Source organism: Sinocyclocheilus grahami, unplaced genomic scaffold, assembly GCF_001515645.1.
Source record: "Sinocyclocheilus grahami isolate Dianchi unplaced genomic scaffold, SAMN03320097.WGS_v1.1 scaffold4.1, whole genome shotgun sequence".
Classification (NCBI taxonomy): domain Eukaryota; kingdom Metazoa; phylum Chordata; class Actinopteri; order Cypriniformes; family Cyprinidae; genus Sinocyclocheilus; species Sinocyclocheilus grahami.
The window spans coordinates 2971807-2990112 of NW_015505183.1; the positions used below are offsets into that span (position 1 = coordinate 2971807).

Below are 18306 nucleotides of genomic sequence, written 5' to 3' on the forward strand. Positions count from 1 at the left end.
AGTCAGCTTGTTTTCTTTCAGTTAGCACAGGTTTTGTATTTCTTATTAATTTTGAGCTATAACAAGAAATTTATAGGCGTTTTTTTTGTAGACAGGTCATGTTTTTTTGTAGTTGTTATTGATGTGTTAACATTAACTAGCATTTTCAGGGAAAAGAAAACATGAGGGTTAAAGACACTTTATTCTTTTCACAAACTGAGGGAAGAGTCAAAATGATATTCTGACACTTTAAATTGTATTTATATGAAAAAATATTCCTTTAAATCACAACAAACTCCACAAAAAAATCTTAGTACTTAAATGTGAATACTGAGCCTGTCAGTACTCATGCTGACAGAAACAGAGGTCTGCCATTGTTTCTGGTGTTTTGTAAACCCTTGCCCTTGAAGGATATACGAGGCAGAGAAAGGACAGACATGCAGAGAAGGATTACATAACAAAAGCTGAAGCATTACACAAAGGTGTGTGTGTCTGCGTGTACGAGGAGGGTGGTATTATGTGCTCACACAGAGATTCCTAATGGTGTATTGATAGAATCCTTCTGTTGCCATGCGTCCCTCGCACTCCCGCACATACACGGCCCTCTTGTGTATTCTGCTATTGCTTTTCTTCCCCTAAGTATATCATCATCAAACAGGGAAACTCATTCTGCAGCTCTCAAAGTGTTCAAAATGTGTGTGTGATGTTGAAGGTGTTAGTCTGCGGATAGAACGGTAAAAAGGAGGGGACAGCGGGGCGAGAGGGAGCACTGTTTCATAATTCAAACAAAAAGCCGACTATGCACATCGAAGCAGAAAAAAATTCCCATAACACTGTAATACTCTGAAATGAAAGCATACGCACACCTATCTTACTTTCTCTACCTCTACCGCCCACTGTCCTGTTTTACTTTTCTCTTTACCTATCACTAAACCTCCATTTGCACCCTGTCTACAGTAAGGTACAATTTCATGTTTAATTCATGCTTAAATTGAGACAATATGCCATTGTTTATCATTTAAATATGCTGCATACTTTCTATTTCAATGATTGCTCTTTAAATTTAATTGGATGTTTGTTGTGATGCACAAGTTTGACGTACAACATCACATTGTGTATTTAGGTCATTTATGATTATCCCTATTATTTTAATGTAGTCGAGTGTGTGATTTGTAATTAATGATGTTTTATTTCATTTTTTTTAGATGCTTTTGAGTAACATCACTCCACTTGTACACTACTGTTCAAAAAAATTGTGGTTACTAAGATTTTATTTGAAAGAAATTAATAATTGTATTTAGCAAGGATGCATTAAATTGATCAAAAGTGACAGTAAAGAATTTTACATTGTTACAAACGATTTCTATTTAAAATAAAAGCTGTTATTTTGAACTTTCTATTCATCAAATAAGTCACGGTTTTTACAAAAACATTAAGCAGCAACTGTTTTCAACATTTAAAAAAAAAAATTCTTTAGCACCTTTAGAATGATTTCTGAAGGATCATGTAAGACTGGAGTAATAGCTGCTGAAAATTCAGCTTTGCCATCTCAGGAATGAATTACATGGTTAAATATATTAAAATAGAAAACAGTTATTTTAAATTAGAAGAATTTTTTACAATATTACCGTTTTTACTGTATTTGTGGTCAGATAAATGAGGCCTTGTTGAGCATAAGATACTTTCAAAACATTAAAAGTCATTACGGTGACATATACGCGCAACACATTAACATTAATAACATGCTCATATTCTTGCCTCACATCCCATAATTAATCAGGGCCTAATTTAACTATGCGCCAAAGTCTGAGTCAGAGGAATAAGCTGGAACGATCCGTACACATTCAAACCAAGTGACTTTTGAGATGCTGTGTTGAATAGATTATAACTATTATTAACCTCAAATGGATGTTTATTTTAATCAGCATGTTTGCGTACCTGCTTTGTTGTATTTTCCTAAGAACTTTTAGTTTACTGATATTTATAGGCCTGTGTGTTTTGAAATTATGTTCGGAAAGGGTGAATTAATTTACTGGGAAAACAGAATTAGGTAGGTTTTTGAGCTGAAATACTGCTGTTTAGTGAATCCACCCCTGTGTATCTTGTGCTTTCACTGTGTGCCTCATGCTGACTGACTGGTTTTGTCACTGATCTAAGATCCGATTTACCACACTCATCACAACCTCAGAGAATCTGATCCCTCAGCGACGACTGATTCACTCACACCTGCCAAACACACACAGATAGATCACAGGGTCATGAAGGGACATATTGAGTAAATGGCTGTGTCAAACCAGTGATACATGTCTGACCTTTCACCGCTCGTGACTTTTGACAGCAATTCAATTACAGCAGCAAACCCACGCATTCCTCTTTGCATGCATGTTAATGCATCTTGAAGGGTGTGAATGTCTTTTGTACGGTTTTGTGTGCATGAATGCGTGTTTTACCCATTACAGCTTCATAAACGGTAACCTTAATCAAAGCTAAAATAACACTTGACACAGCAGCGTTGCGATGAAGAGGATTTTGCAGTGCACAAACATGCACAGAAATAAATTGGATGAACCATTTAAGCACTTATTTATGCAGCTGTGACAGAGGACAGATGTACTGTATGGTACTGTCTTAGTATCATGTGAGTGTGTTTGTTCAGATTTCACATAGAAGGATGCCAAAACTGGCACTGAGGAAATCAAAACACAGTGACAGTCAGTGACGTGACATGTGGCCAAGTATGGTGACCCATACTCGGAATTAGTGCTCTGCATTTACCCATCCAAAGTGCACACACACAGCAGTGAACACACACAAACCGTGAACACACACCCGGAGCAGTGGGCAGCCATTTATGCTGCGGCGCCCGGGGAGCAGTTGGGGGTACGGTGCCTTGTTCAAGGGCACCTCAGTTGTGGTATTGAAGGTGGGAGAGAGAGCGCTGTACATTCACTCCCCTCACCTACAATCCCTGCCGGTACGAGACTCGAACCCGCAAACTTTGGGTTACGAGTCCGACTCTAACCATTAGGCCACGACTTCCCCCACCCACGACTTCCCCCACAACACTCCCCTAGACTCAACACCATTGTCAAATTTGTGAACAAATTCAACACTATTTTGAGTTGATTCTTGTCAGTGAACCTGTTGAATCAGTTCACAACAAGCACTGAATGATTCATTGGTGAATTTGACTGATCCGATTGCAGCTGTTTGAGCGATTAGGTTAAATATGACTGCACAAAATTAATAAACAATGGTCTATCAATCATTATGTTTACTTTTGATATTTATAATACTATTTTTAATGTACTGAAGTAAAATATTACTTATAAAATAAGCATTATAATTAAAATATGTAATATTTTGTATTTTTACTAAAGTCAATTCAAAAGCAGTACTTTCCTTAGAATATTCGTACTTTAATTCAATTACATGATTTGTGTTCTTAAATGTTGATTACCACAATAAATATGAAATATTTTGATTCATGCTTCAAAAAAAAAGAGAAAAAAGTAGTGCCAACTGTTTTTGTACTATTTTTGCCTTTTTTTTAATGACAAGAATCATTATCAAACAAATGTTGTTGATAGAGGTTAATTTGAGCTTAAATTGAACCCAGAATATTTATTTAGGGCTTTGGAAGAAGAGACTCTTCTGAACACTCTCAACATTGCATTTGGGAGTTGTGTGGTTAGGAATGAGGACTCACGCATACATTAAAAGTAGGAAAACAGTCCCATAATCACAAATAGACTGCAATATGTACTCTGTGTATGCAACTGCTGCTGTATCTAGGCCAAAATGGCCTATTTGACCACTGTATAAAGTCTATTGTTGAATATGGAATTTGTCCAGAAATATAACATATGTATTCTTCCTATGGTGACATGTGGCCAAGTATGGTGACCCATACTCGGAATTAGTGCTCTGCATTTACCCATCCAAAGTGCACACACACAGCAGTGAACACACACAAACCGTGAACACACACCCGGAGCAGTGGGCAGCCATTTATGCTGCGGCGCCCGGGGAGCAGTTGGGGGTACGGTGCCTTGTTCAAGGGCACCTCAGTTGTGGTATTGAAGGTGGGAGAGAGAGCGCTGTACATTCACTCCCCTCACCTACAATCCCTGCCGGTACGAGACTCGAACCCGCAAACTTTGGGTTACGAGTCCGACTCTAACCATTAGGCCACGACTTCCCCCACCCACGACTTCCCCCACAACACTCCCCTAGACTCAACACCATTGTCAAATTTGTGAACAAATTCAACACTATTTTGAGTTGATTCTTGTCAGTGAACCTGTTGAATCAGTTCACAACTCACCTACAATCCCTGCCGGTACGAGACTCGAACCCGCAAACTTTGGGTTACGAGTCCGACTCTAACCATTAGGCCACGACTTCCCCCACCCACGACTTCCCCCACAACACTCCCCTAGACTCAACACCATTGTCAAATTTGTGAACAAATTCAACACTATTTTGAGTTGATTCTTGTCAGTGAACCTGTTGAATCAGTTCACAACAAGCACTGAATGATTCATTGGTGAATTTGACTGATCCGATTGCAGCTGTTTGAGCGATTAGGTTAAATATGACTGCACAAAATTAATAAACAATGGTCTATCAATCATTATGTTTACTTTTGATATTTATAATACTATTTTTAATGTACTGAAGTAAAATATTACTTATAAAATAAGCATTATAATTAAAATATGTAATATTTTGTATTTTTACTAAAGTCAATTCAAAAGCAGTACTTTCCTTAGAATATTCGTACTTTAATTCAATTACATGATTTGTGTTCTTAAATGTTGATTACCACAATAAATATGAAATATTTTGATTCATGCTTCAAAAAAAAAGAGAAAAAAGTAGTGCCAACTGTTTTTGTACTATTTTTGCCTTTTTTTTAATGACAAGAATCATTATCAAACAAATGTTGTTGATAGAGGTTAATTTGAGCTTAAATTGAACCCAGAATATTTATTTAGGGCTTTGGAAGAAGAGACTCTTCTGAACACTCTCAACATTGCATTTGGGAGTTGTGTGGTTAGGAATGAGGACTCACGCATACATTAAAAGTAGGAAAACAGTCCCATAATCACAAATAGACTGCAATATGTACTCTGTGTATGCAACTGCTGCTGTATCTAGGCCAAAATGGCCTATTTGACCACTGTATAAAGTCTATTGTTGAATATGGAATTTGTCCAGAAATATAACATATGTATTCTTCCTATGACATATTTTCTCCATGTATAACAAGTTTTTTCTATCTGGGTCACAATCAAATAGTAAACATCATGATTAATTCATGGAGACATGAGCTAATTAAAGGCTCCCGCTTGGCAACAGTGTCAGAGGCGAATATAACATATATATTATTTTATATATAATTTTGCGTTTTCATATTTCAATGTATTGTTTAAGGGAATGGACTGTTATAGCTAACAAAACCATAGTGTTGAGGTAAAGATCCAGCTATTTTTCGAATAAGTGATGCAAACATGACAAAGGTCCATTACAAACAAGTGTAGGCGTGAAGAGCTCAAAAGAGAGACCATTCAGTGAAGCTCTCACCTGTGCCATTATTGTTGAAAAGCTATTAAACAGTATATATTTATGCAGCAGATGGATTATGTAAATGGATTTAGTAATTTAGTCCTGGCTCCAATATGAAAGTGAGGTATATGATATTATATTTAACCCATATGGATATATATAGCTATACAGTGTAAGCCGTTCCAATAAAGAGGCAGACGCTCGCTGAGCTATTATTAGCCTCCTCCTCAGACCCAGTTCCACTGAGAAACAGAACTCAAGCAGGGCCGAGATCCAAAATTTAGACACACTGTGGGCCATTTTCTCAAACTGACAGCTGTCTTTATAATGTACTGGGAAAGAATTTATGCAATTTATTTTACACTTCAAGATCTGGTTTATGGAGTGTTACAGTTCCCCTTCAGGAACTCGAGCTGCATCGAGTCGCTTTGGGAACGCCCTTGCGTGACCGCGTTCTGAAGCACGTGTCAAATCAGTCCAATGGAGCAGCGAGACGTCACGAGCAGGGTGACGTAAGCACAAGAAAGCATAAAAGTGCATCCGGCCGGGCGCAAACCAGTAGCGCTCTGTGTATGTGTCTGTCTATTTACTGTTGTCTGTCCGCACAAGCACGCATATATATAAAACAATGAGAAAGTCTATGGCGAGCGAATGGCAGTACAAACGCTGTGTTCCTCCCTGCCCACGATATCTGACGGCAGGGGATACACACGATTTGTGTGTCGTTTGTTTGGGAGCGGAGCATGCACGGTCAGCTCTCGAGGGGGCTGATTGTCATGACTGTGAGCTGCTCTCGCTGCGCACGCTCCGCTCTCGCCTGGCCGTGTTTGATGAGAGCAGCCAGGCTCGCGATCCCACTGGCAGCGGTCCCGCTGTTGCCGAGCGCAGACTGTTGTCGTGGGGATCGCAAGTGGATTTAGCGGAGGGATCCGAGACGGGCTCACCCGCTAGATCCATGGCTCTCTCTCTGGGTTCAGAAGCCCACGCTGCGGTTTCTTCCCCCCGGAGAGAGAGCCAGGCACTTCATCTATCTTCCTCCGAGGAGGTAGAGGTGATAAGTGTCGAGACAGAGAAGACTGTGGACTCGCGTATGAGGTGTGATTAGTGATTATGGGGTGTTTTTCATGCATTCGCCAAAATAAAATATCGTTTGGCCAGCCTAGAAACAGGACGCTCGTCCTAAAAATAATTAGACGAGCGTTTTCTGAATCCAGATCACAGCCTTCACGACGGTGGCCTTCCTTTTTCCCCGATCTCCATGCTGAGGTGTCAAGATTGTGGGAGAAACCATACTCATCCCGTATTACAGCCCCACAGTCTCAAATTATTCAAAAGAAATACTCAATTATATCGACGATTGGTTAATACTAGCTTAATCGGAGCAGATGGCGACTCGGCATCGAGATGTCGTCCTTGCCCATACAGTATGAGAGAGCTGGGGTTGACTAAACACCAAGAAGAGTGTTCTTTCTCCACTACAGAGAACCACTTATTTAGGCGTGGTGTGGGACTCAACCTCGATGCAGGCACGTCTGTCTCCTGTTCGAATCGAGTCAATCCTCACGACAGTCACGAGAGTAAGAGAAGGCCAGTCACTCACTGTCAAACAGTTTCAGAGGCTGTTGGGCCTGATGGCAGCGACGTCCAACGTGATACCTTTTGGCCTGCTGTACATGAGATCCTTGCAGTGGTGGCTCAGAACCAAAGGATTTTTCCCGAGGGGAATCCGCTTTGCATGATCAAGGTCACCCCGAGGTGGTGGAGCTCATTTGGAGGGAATTTGGCAAGGCGGAAGTGGATCTATTTGCGTCGCAGGAAACGACACACTGTCCACTCTGGTTCTCCCTCACGCATCCAGCTCCACTGGGGCTTGATGCCATGGTGCAGACGTGGCTGAGGCTTCGTCTGTACGCTTTTCCCTCGATCGCTCTGCTCCCGGGAGTTTTTCCCAAAGCAACTCGACGCAGTGTCTCGTTCCCTCGGGGAACCATGGTTACATACGTAACCTAGAGACGTTAATTTGAATGTGATTTGATGTGAAAAATGAGAACGCAAGTCAATGTTTTTCTCCAAAAAGTAAAAAAATGGGGGACAGTCAGGGACGTGGCCTGGCAGGTGGTGTGTGCACTCTCTGGTTTGTACACAGGCAAACATTTTCTATAATTTCCTGCCACTTCTATACTATCCTCTCCCATTAAAGCCAATAGAATTGCATTTTTAAAAAACAGGGATTAGAAAGAACCTGCATTTCCTTTATTCCCTTAATCCACCTTTCAGTCATTTCTAGCCAATTAAACAAGTCAGTTTAGTGTTGTTTGTGTTTCTGATCAGACCATTTCTCTCTTTTTCTGTCTCCATCTGTCTTTCTTTCTGATTGAATGGTAAAGCAGGTCTACTGATTTCTTTCTCTTTGCTTTCAGTCAGATGAATGGTACACCATTCTTCAATTCATATATATAAACAACTCTCACTCACATTAATTATCACAGCTGTTGTTTGTATTGGCACATTCACAATATCAGACTTTCTCTTTCTTTCATGTTTTCTCTTTTTGGCCAATGAATCACATTCTAAATAAGTGTAGGGACTCCCGGTTTCATCTCTCATCTCCACTGTCGTGATTTTCTGTGGCAGTAGTGGCTACGCATGGCGTTATCTTCTTTTTTCACTTTAAGACCAGTGGCACCCAAACATTCTGTCACCATTTATGCACCCTCATGTCATTCCAAGCTTGTATGACTTTCTTTCTTTGGAGGAACATAAAAGAAGATATTTCGAAGAATGCTGGTAACCAAGCAGTTGTGGTTCCCATTGACTTCCACTGTATAGACAACAAAGACAATGAAAGTCTATGGGAACTGAAACTATTTGATTAACAACATTCTTCAAAATAATATATTTTATGTTTTACAGAAAAAAAGAAAGTCATACAGGTTTGGAACAACATGAGGGTGAGCAATTTTCATTTTGGGTGAACTATCGTTTTAAGTTGCTATACTGCCGCATACTATGTTGGAGTATCATCCATATATTTACTGGATTAATTACAATGTTATTGTGTGTTAAGTATTAAATCAATAAAAAAATATTGCAATACCTAAAGCCCAAAGTGTAGATATTACACTGCTTAAATCATCTGGATTTACGAAATATAATTTTTTTTACGTGTGGTGATGTATGTGAGTATGTTGATAAATAGCTTTAGGAGCTGTATTTATATTTTCCCAAGAGTTCAGCATGCTACAGTCTACTTCAGGCTGTGCTCATGCTGTGCTGTGAAATTTAAATTTAGTAACCTGTTAATGTGGGTGCTGAGAAATTCTGCTTACATATGTGGTTTGACATGGGCCAGCGGAAAATGTAAGAGTATTTATAGAAAACGGCAGACAGCATTTACTCACCCGTTTGCGCAGGTTGTACGTAAGCAGGAGGTTTCGTGAAAAGTGGTTGGAGAAGGCGGTGTAGAATTCTAAGACTTTCTGAAGTGCGTCCCGTTTGATCACATGCAGGTCACAGTATGTTAGCGCTCTCACATTAGCACACGCCTGAGCTAGTGTCACCTCCTTCCAGAACACGTCCCCAAACACATCACCTTTACCTGAGGAGAAACACAGACACTTTCTTATTCACACAAACAGACCTGATTGGTACATTTATGGAGGACCGTGACCGTCTAAATAATGTGACACTGAAGGCTGGAGTAATTCAGATTTGCCATCACAGGAATAAATTACATTTAAATTTCAAATTCAAATAGAAAACAGTTATTTTATATTGTAATAATTTTTTTTTTTTGTTCGATGCAGCCTTGGTGAGCATAAGTGTCTTCTTTCTTATTATGACTTGTTTTCAGTGAATATAAGTGCATGATGTATTCCAGTTTCAGTTGTTTCAAGAACAAACCACGTTAAGTTAATTTATTTCTTATTTTCTAACACTCTTTTTTTGCAGCAAAAATACTGCAAATGATCTCTCTGTTTTGTCTCTCCTCTCTGTCTCAGATTGCAGTAGACAGATCATGTGTACTGGTTTCATTGGTGTGAAATTCAACTTGAGTAAAACTCCACCACAAACACATGTCAGATTCATGTCAGCACTGTTAAAATCTTTTTTACAATAATATCTTGGCAAAACATTCTCACATAAAAGCACACTTTCATTATGACTCACTTAGGATATAGCTCCAGATACTGTATCATAAGCATGTCTGACAGAGGAGGAATGATGAGATGATCCATTACAATCCATTATTGAAATGAACAAATGCACAAAAGTCTTGTCCATCCATCTCCATCTGCTCACATCTAGGATGAATAGGGTTACAGAGCCAAAATGTCCACTCAGATAAATTTTTTACAGTTCTTTTGTGTCTCAGTAAATGTTCTAGAATCCAGATTCCTTTCTGCAGGTGGAGAGAGATATTTTAGCACCTCTAGTGAGATCTAGAGTATCGCATTTGGTTATGCGACATCAAGAATCAATGGTGGTCGATATCATTGATGCATCTTGATGCACTAAATATATAGAATCCTGAAAAAAATGTATCACGGTTTCCACTAAAATATTAAACATTGATAATAACATGAAATGTTTCTTGAGCACCAAATCTGCATATTGATGATCTCTGAAGGATCATGTGACACCGTATACTGGAGTAATGGCTGCTGAAAATACAGCTATGCCATTGCATGAGTAAATTACATTATAAAATATATATAATGAAAAACAGTTATTTTAAAACTGTAATAATATTTCACAATATTACAGTTTTAATGTAGTTTTGATCAAATAAATGCATTCCTTGGTGAGCATAAGAGACAAACTTTTGAATGGTAGTGTATGTATGATATGGGAAGAGTTTGTGTATAATAACCTACATTTTTCAATTTTCTGCCAGACATCATTTTCTGTGTTCCACAGAATAAAGTAAGTCGTAAATATATGGGAAATTAAACAAATAAGGGATAAATGATGAAAGAATTTTCATTTTTGAATGAACTGTCCTTTTAATTAATTTATCTTTATAACATCAGAAAGTTAAAGATGTTTGGAATAAAAGAAAGCATACTGGTGCAGCACAGTTTCAATTAATGATTGTCTTGGACTGAGCTCAGTATCAGTTTTGTAGTTGCTTGAACTGATTTTTAAGGAGGAATAAACACCCAAAATAAGGGCACTGTCACTGCACTGTTTCTTTGTACTTTTAAGTGAGAGTGAATGAAAAGAGAGAGTCAATAATCTATGTAGTAGAGCAGCAGTGTCATTATAGATCTACAGGTCACAGTGTAGCACACCACCCTACACCCATACTGACCTCTAACCTCTGAAGTTTCGTTCAATCCACCCACTCGAGATACAAGTGGTCAGAGCGATAAACCTTTTTATTCTGTCTTCATAGTCTGATCTGCGTGTGTGTGTTCAAATTTTAGAAGCAAGAGAGAACATTTGTGACCTTTCAGACTGATCCTAAATCAATTTAACAGCCGCGACAGACAGCCAAATTTAGCAAAGCATCGTTAGTTTGTCAACAGAGAAAGATACGACCATTAGATGCTCAGCTGGCTTCACGAGGCGAAGCAGCCTAATCTTGTGTTGTGAGACAGACAGATGTTAGAAATGACAGATGCTATACAATACATCATTGGGCTGTATACATCCATGAGTCACATGTCTGACCTAAGATCACTGTTTGCTTTTTTTATTTCTTTTTTAGGGATGTTGGGTTGATACTAAAAAAGAATGAAATAATACTAGTCTCAGTTGTAACGACAGGCAGGACAATAAAATCAGATCAAAATATCAGATCTATGCATTTAAAGCTTTCTGTGGTATAAACCCTCATAGTTCATTGTGTGGCAGATATTACTGCCAGAAAAGGATGAACTGATACTTAGAGAAGATCTTAAAAACATCTTAAAGGGGTCCTATTATGCGTTTTCACTTTTTCAACTTTAGTTAGTCTGTAATGTTGCTGTTTGAGCATAAAAAAGATCTGCAAAGTTACAAAGCTCAAAGTTCACTTAAAAAGGAGATATTTTATATAACAGAAATCACTTTTCAAAAACTACAACGAACGACTCGTTTGGACTACAACGCATATTTTACGGGATTTGTGATATCACAAATATCGACGAATGGGACGAGACCTGGTTGAGCTGCACTAGAGAAGGCAACGAGAGTTATCACTATGTTGGAGACGCGCTAGTTTCCCCAAGGCAGACGAACTTAGAGTGGTTACAATCATCTGGGTTTAAATCACGCTCAAATTGATTTGATTTTGACGCAATATTTACACTGAAGCTAGCAGCAGGCGGTTATGGTAAGGGGCATGTCATTTCCCGACCAGGCGCAGAGTTCTGCCAATCACAGCACACACTGGCCCAGCTAACCAATCACAGCACATTTCGTATTTCAGAAGGCGGGCCTTCATTTGGTACAGGAACTATTCGAGCCGTTCATGCCAGACTGGGGAGAGAGGGGTTGTAATAATGTAAAATATGTGAAATGTAATGTGTTTTTCGAACAACCTAGTATGAGAGCCTGTTCTAGTACACCCCCAAAACAAAATCAAGACTTTGTAAAAGAGCATAATAGGACCCCTTTAAAGCATATTTTAGTTCAATTACTTTTCAAATATCTTTTTATTGTTACTTTTTATCATCAGCTTAGGCCATATTTTGCATAATTTAACATGTTTCATGCTCAAAATTTCAACATTTCCACTTCATTTTATTTTATTATTGTTCTCTGAATGTTTTTCGCACAGAGGAAGAGAAAGAGTCGGACACATTGATCAAAGAGGATACAGGGAGCAGGATGTGGGAATAAACAAAAGGGAGAGGGATAGCACAGTGCGGAGGAGTGGGTGTGATAGCATGTGTGTCAGTCAAGATATATGATCACATAGAAGCTCTGTGGATGCAAATAATCCTCCCATTGGGAACTAAACCCAAGAGGGATGCTGTCTTCATGTCAATGAGTCTGTAGAGGAAATTAGTTTTGAATACAGTAACAGCTGAAGCAGACTTAAGCTGTTCAAAATCGAGTAGTCAAAACTGTCTAACAGCTTGCACCACTGCTACAAATGTAGCAAATAAAATAATCGAAAACTACTTGACCTCACTAATCTAGTCAGATTTCCACTTCATTTTATTTTATTATTGTTCTCTGAATGTTTTTCGCACAGAGGAAGAGAAAGAGTCGGACACATTGATCAAAGAGGATACAGGGAGCAGGCTGTGGGAATAAACAAAAGGGAGAGGGATAGCACAGTGCGGAGGAGTGGGTGTGATAGCATGTGTGTCAGTCAAGATATATGATCACATAGAAGCTCTGTGGATGCAAATAATCCTCCCATTGGGAACTAAACCCAAGAGGGATGCTGTCTTCATGTCAATGAGTCTGTAGAGGAAATTAGTTTTGAATACAGTAACAGCTGAAGCAGACTTAAGCTGTTCAAAATCGAGTAGTCAAAACTGTCTAACAGCTTGCACCACTGCTACAAATGTAGCAAATAAAATAATCGAAAACTACTTGACCTCACTAATCTAGTCAGATGCTGGATGGCTAGTCAGCCATCATGATCCATACCTAGTCAATATTCATTAATTCAGATCCAGATCTATTTCTCTGTCTCTGTTTTCCTCTTACCCAGAATGGCGACCACCTCGTCGTCTTGGATGACCTCCAGTGACCCTGACACCACAAAACAGAGGCTGTCCACGCTCTCGCCCGCATGGTAGATAAGATCTCCTGGAGCGCAGTGGATGGTCTGGAACTCCATTGCTAAAGCCCGCAAACAGCCATCACTGGCCAAACGGAAAGCAGGATGTTCCTTGAAAACCTTCCTGTTCAGGTGCACGCATATATCAGCACGCATGTCTTTAGGACAGATCTGTAAAACCTGTAATGGGAGAGAGAAATAACAGATATAAGTGGTTACTCTGCTGCAACTTCCTTGATCTGAGCACTGTGCGATGTCCGAACTGATTGCACTGTATTTTATGTATAATCGTTTTCTTAAATTCATTTTAAACCTCTTAAATCAATTTTTTTTATATAATTTTCAAAGTTTTTAAATTCCTTGTTTTATTGTTGTGATTATTGTTTTTCTTTTCTTTTATGTAAAGCACTTTGAATTACCATTGTGTATGAAATGTGCTATACAATGTGCCTTGCCTTGCCTTTTGAGATAAAAGAGCTCAATGTACTATGAAAAAACATTATAACTTTCATACATACAAATGGCAACAAGCAAGAGACTAGATTATAAGCACAAAACTAAACAACAACATCTCTTCAATATCTAATTTAACAATTTCCTGGCTGCATACATAAAATTGTTGAATGTCAAAATTAAAATTAATTCATGAAACTCTAGACAGGCCTTTACATGCAATCTTATAGCAATCACATAATTTACTCTATGGTACAAGCTGATAGGCTCTGTTGATTCTGCAGCCAATGAAATTGCTCAACATTTAAGTAGCCTACTTCAGTGTTCACTGTAAGATGGTCCTGCCAGAATTCCTCTGAAACCCTCCACCTCCCCCAGTTCCACCTGTCTAGATCTACCTTACACGTTCGCAGCAGCATGTCTGTGTATCTATTAGCAGTTGCAAGTCCATACTTGCTCTGCAGCAGATCTAGTCTGCCAAGACCAAATAGATTAACATTGTCATATCCATTAACGTGCTAAAATTTCATAGAGTTGTCATGACTGAAATGGTTATATTCCAATTCTGATGACTAGGGATGTGCCCGAATATTGAATATGAATTTGGAAAGGCACAGAAAACAAATAACATGTTTGGAGCCACTAAAAGGACATGGTTAGCCGCTTGCTAGCGGTAGCCTGTTACATTACAGTACATACAATTTCAATTACCACATACACAGAGTAAGGAGAGATGACTGATAGGACAATGGCGAATGATTTGCAGATCCAGAGCACCACTGACAAAAATCTAATCTTGTGAAATGTTTGGTAAGTACTGGCGCTCCGTATACACAGAGTACGTGTGATCGTGAATCTCGAAAGCTCAAGTAAAAAGCGAGCGCGCATTCAAAAGCGATTTCAATGTCCCGCATATTAATAGCGGCTTCCTGATGCCCACAATTTATATAACTTACAGTATAATTACCCAACAATCTACTTGCGAGAGAAAGCATTGAAATATATTTTTTTCCCCCAATCTCATATTTATTCCCTTTAGGGCTTCTGTAGAACACGTTATTCGTTTTCTGTGCCTTTTTGAATTCAGATTCACTATTCGGGCACATCCCTACTGATGACAATAAATGTTGTTGTTTTTTTATGTACATTTTTATTATTTTTATAATTTTTCTATTTTTTATGAGCTAAGTCGTCAAGTTAAATGTTCAACTTCCAGTTGTTTTTAAATGCATTTCTTTGATGGAAAATCCCTTCTTCTGGAATTTTTGTATCGGCCGGGGCATGATTACATTCATTAAATTTTCTTTTTTTATAATAATGAATAATTAATTGTACTAAATTAACAATATTAATTGCACAAAATTAACACTGACAGCCCCAATTATTATTTTTTCCATTGTTAAAAATTTGCATTTTTCTTTTTTATAGCCACTGTCTCACACCATCAAATTTATGTTTACTGTCATGCCAGTGAAGCATACTGGGAGGCCGAGACAGAGGTACAGGACACGCGTGCCGGCGTGCATGTGTGCATCTGAGTGCATTAGCGTGTGACATGTGCCAGAGCTGCCATTCCCAGCAGCCCCTCACTTTTCTAGAGCATCTCCCTTTCTGCATGTGGTTGTCACGGAGACATGGAGGTTGGCTCTGGGAGAACAGTGTGAGTCTGTGTGATGAGACGGCTAAATCACGAGAAAGAAAGAGAGAGAGAAGGAGACATCTGGAGCATTCTGACAATGTCCGCCCAATGGGGACTTCATATCCACAGTCATGCTGTTCCCCTCCTGTGGTTAAGCATAAACGACAGGATGAGTCTAAACACATAGTGTGAGAAAGCATCTTGCTAAAGAATCACACTAATGTTTAAAAATACTCAGCCAGACACACTCACACAAACATTTCAGAGCAGGAGTGAATAACACACACACAACAGACAGGAGGATGGCTGCTGAAGGGTGTCCAGAGTTGCATGTTGGGTAATTGGAGTTGGGCGTTGGGTGTAATTGGGTGTTCACCTTTTCGGTGTCAATACCGTGGGACATGGACCACGTGGAGGCGATGTAATCCATAACCCTCTCGCTCAGGCCTTTGGGAACCTGGTACAGCTTGAGGAAGTCTCGCACACTGTTCAGCATCTCATGATAGCGGTTTGTGTTAGCATACATCTGCTGGAAGATAGTTGTCACATTACCGAAGATGGTGGCGTAGAGGAGAGCTGTAGGAAAGGGAAAGAGAGGGAGAAAGAAACTTTGGATTAAATGACAACACAGAGGAACAGAATGATGTAAATAAATCGCAAAAAAAATTTATTATGTACTGTGTAGTGTTCAAAAAAAGTATTTAAAATATTTTACTATAAAACATTTTAATATAAATTGTGTATATATATATATATATATATATATATATATATGTATGTATTTAATTGCAAAAATGCAAAATAAAATAAATAAATAAAAATATTTTAAATAATATGTAAATAAAAATGTAAAAACATAATTTATTCATGCAGATAAAAATTGTATGGACTGCGTAAGAGTACATGAAAGAAGCCCAGAATAACTTTTTTTATTAATTAATTAATTTATTTATTTATTTATATATATAGATAGAATATTTATATTTTAAATAAATGCTGTTCTTTTGAATGTTCTATGCATCAAATAATCCTTAAAAAATCTATTACAGCTTCCACAAAAATATTATTATATTATTTTAAATTGTAATGATATTTTGCAATATTACTAATTTCACTGCAACCTTTGTTAGCATAAGAGACTTCTTTCAAACTAGAGGTGGAAAGTAACTAATTACAAATACTTTCGTTACAGTACTTGAGTACATTTTTATAATAAAATGTATAATTAAATTGTGGTACTTTTACTTGAGTAGAATAAAACTAAAGTATTCAACTTCGCTACATTTATTTTTCACCAAAAGTACAAAAAAAAGTGGTCAAAGGAGATCAAAGAAGGCGCCGATGGAGAAACAGAGCGAGCCGGTGTTTGACGGGCACTTTTCAAACTGCTGGGGTGGAGCCCTGGGCTTCAGACAATAACAGACAGGTTCAAACCGCGCTATGCTTTGACTGTCAATCACCTGCATTGTCGTTTTGAATCAGCATCATTAGCATTTCAGTATTTTAGTGAATGTGAGCTATGCATGCTCTGATTTTAAATCGTAATTTTGTCAGCTCCTGAAATGGGTCATACCGTCGATATTACACAACAGTATAAGTAAATAGAAACTTGTTTGATAGAAGGATGCACTTATTGCATGGATGGAGCAAGAACAATGTAAGTGTCTAAAATACATGCACGTTGAATGGTAAAAATCGCCCTCTTTAACAGTGAAGTGAACCTAAATGTACGAAGCTAAAATAACCTCAACATTAACAACAACACTGAAATAAGAGTGCATGCATTTTTACGTGCATCTGGCTGATAGATCAACCATGATTTATCTGTCAATCAGATGCATTTAAAATAACTTTTTCTGTGTGCGTGCTTTGGATGTGTGTGTACATGGGCAAAGAAACAAGATAATCTATGTATGACCGGAAGATTTATTCATATCCAAAACTAGACGATAAAATAAGCTAAAAAAGCTATTTCATTTCAGAAAATATTCATTGGCCAGGTATGGACACTGCAAGGCTGTTGTTAGCCCTTGAGCAGGGCACACGCTCGCTCGAGGCGTACATTCAAGAATATCTGGACATTGCCTATCACTCTGATCTACCGGACTGTGTTCTAATAGATTTTTTTATAGTGGCGTTAGGCAACCGCTGAAGTCTAGGCTCATCCTTAAGGGGCCGCGTTCGTCACTGTGAGTGCATGGATTATGCTTTATTGACTGTTGGCTCTTTGTGGACTGTGGGTATCGCGGAGGAACGCAACCCCACACTTACTCCTGTAATGGCCTCCGCACTAGATTACGTTCACAAAATGGCGGCGACAGATGAGTCTGATCACAAAATGGCAGACACAACAGCGCCCAGTCAAGTCACAGCTGATAGTTATGAGTCTAGTCAAGTCACAGTTGATCGTCATGGGGCAGATCAAGTCACAGTTTATGATCATGAGTCTAGTCAAGTCACAGTTGATAGTTATGAGTCTAGACAAGTCACAGTTGATTGTCAGGAGTCAAGTCAAGTTACAATTCATTATCATGAGTCAAGTCTAGTCACAGCTGATCTTCTTGAGTCGAGTCTAATCACAGTTGATCATCACGAGTCTAGTCAAGTCACAGTTTATGATCATGGTCTAGTCAAGTCACAGTTGATAGTTATGAGTCTAGACAAGTCACAGTTGATTGTCAGGAGTCAAGTCAAGTTACAATTCATTATCATGAGTCAAGTTTAGTCACAGCTGATCGTCATGGGTCAAGTCTAGTCACAGTTGTCCTTCCTGAGTCTAGTCAAGTCACAACTGATCGTCATGAGGCAAGTCAGGTCACAGTTGATCTTCCTCAGTCAAGTCTAGTCACCGCTGATCTTCCTGAGTCGAGTTTAGTCATAGTTGATCATAATGAGTCAAGTCAAGTTACAGTTCATTATCATGAGTCAAGTCAGGTCACTG

At 38.7% G+C, this 18306-nt stretch overlaps 1 protein-coding gene across 2 annotated transcripts in view; it reads right to left on the minus strand.

The window, feature by feature from the left end:
- kcnh1a (potassium voltage-gated channel, subfamily H (eag-related), member 1a) overlaps positions 1-18306 on the minus strand; it is a 70360-nt gene that overhangs the window by 9689 nt on the left and 42365 nt on the right. For both annotated transcript variants that reach the window (XM_016268872.1, XM_016268865.1), the window contains 3 exons: positions 15742-15941; positions 13201-13453; positions 8952-9148 (listed from right to left, as the gene is read on the minus strand). In XM_016268872.1, coding sequence (XP_016124358.1) covers positions 8952-9148; positions 13201-13453; positions 15742-15941 — 650 coding nt within the window. The remainder of the gene's footprint in view (positions 1-8951; positions 9149-13200; positions 13454-15741; positions 15942-18306) is intronic.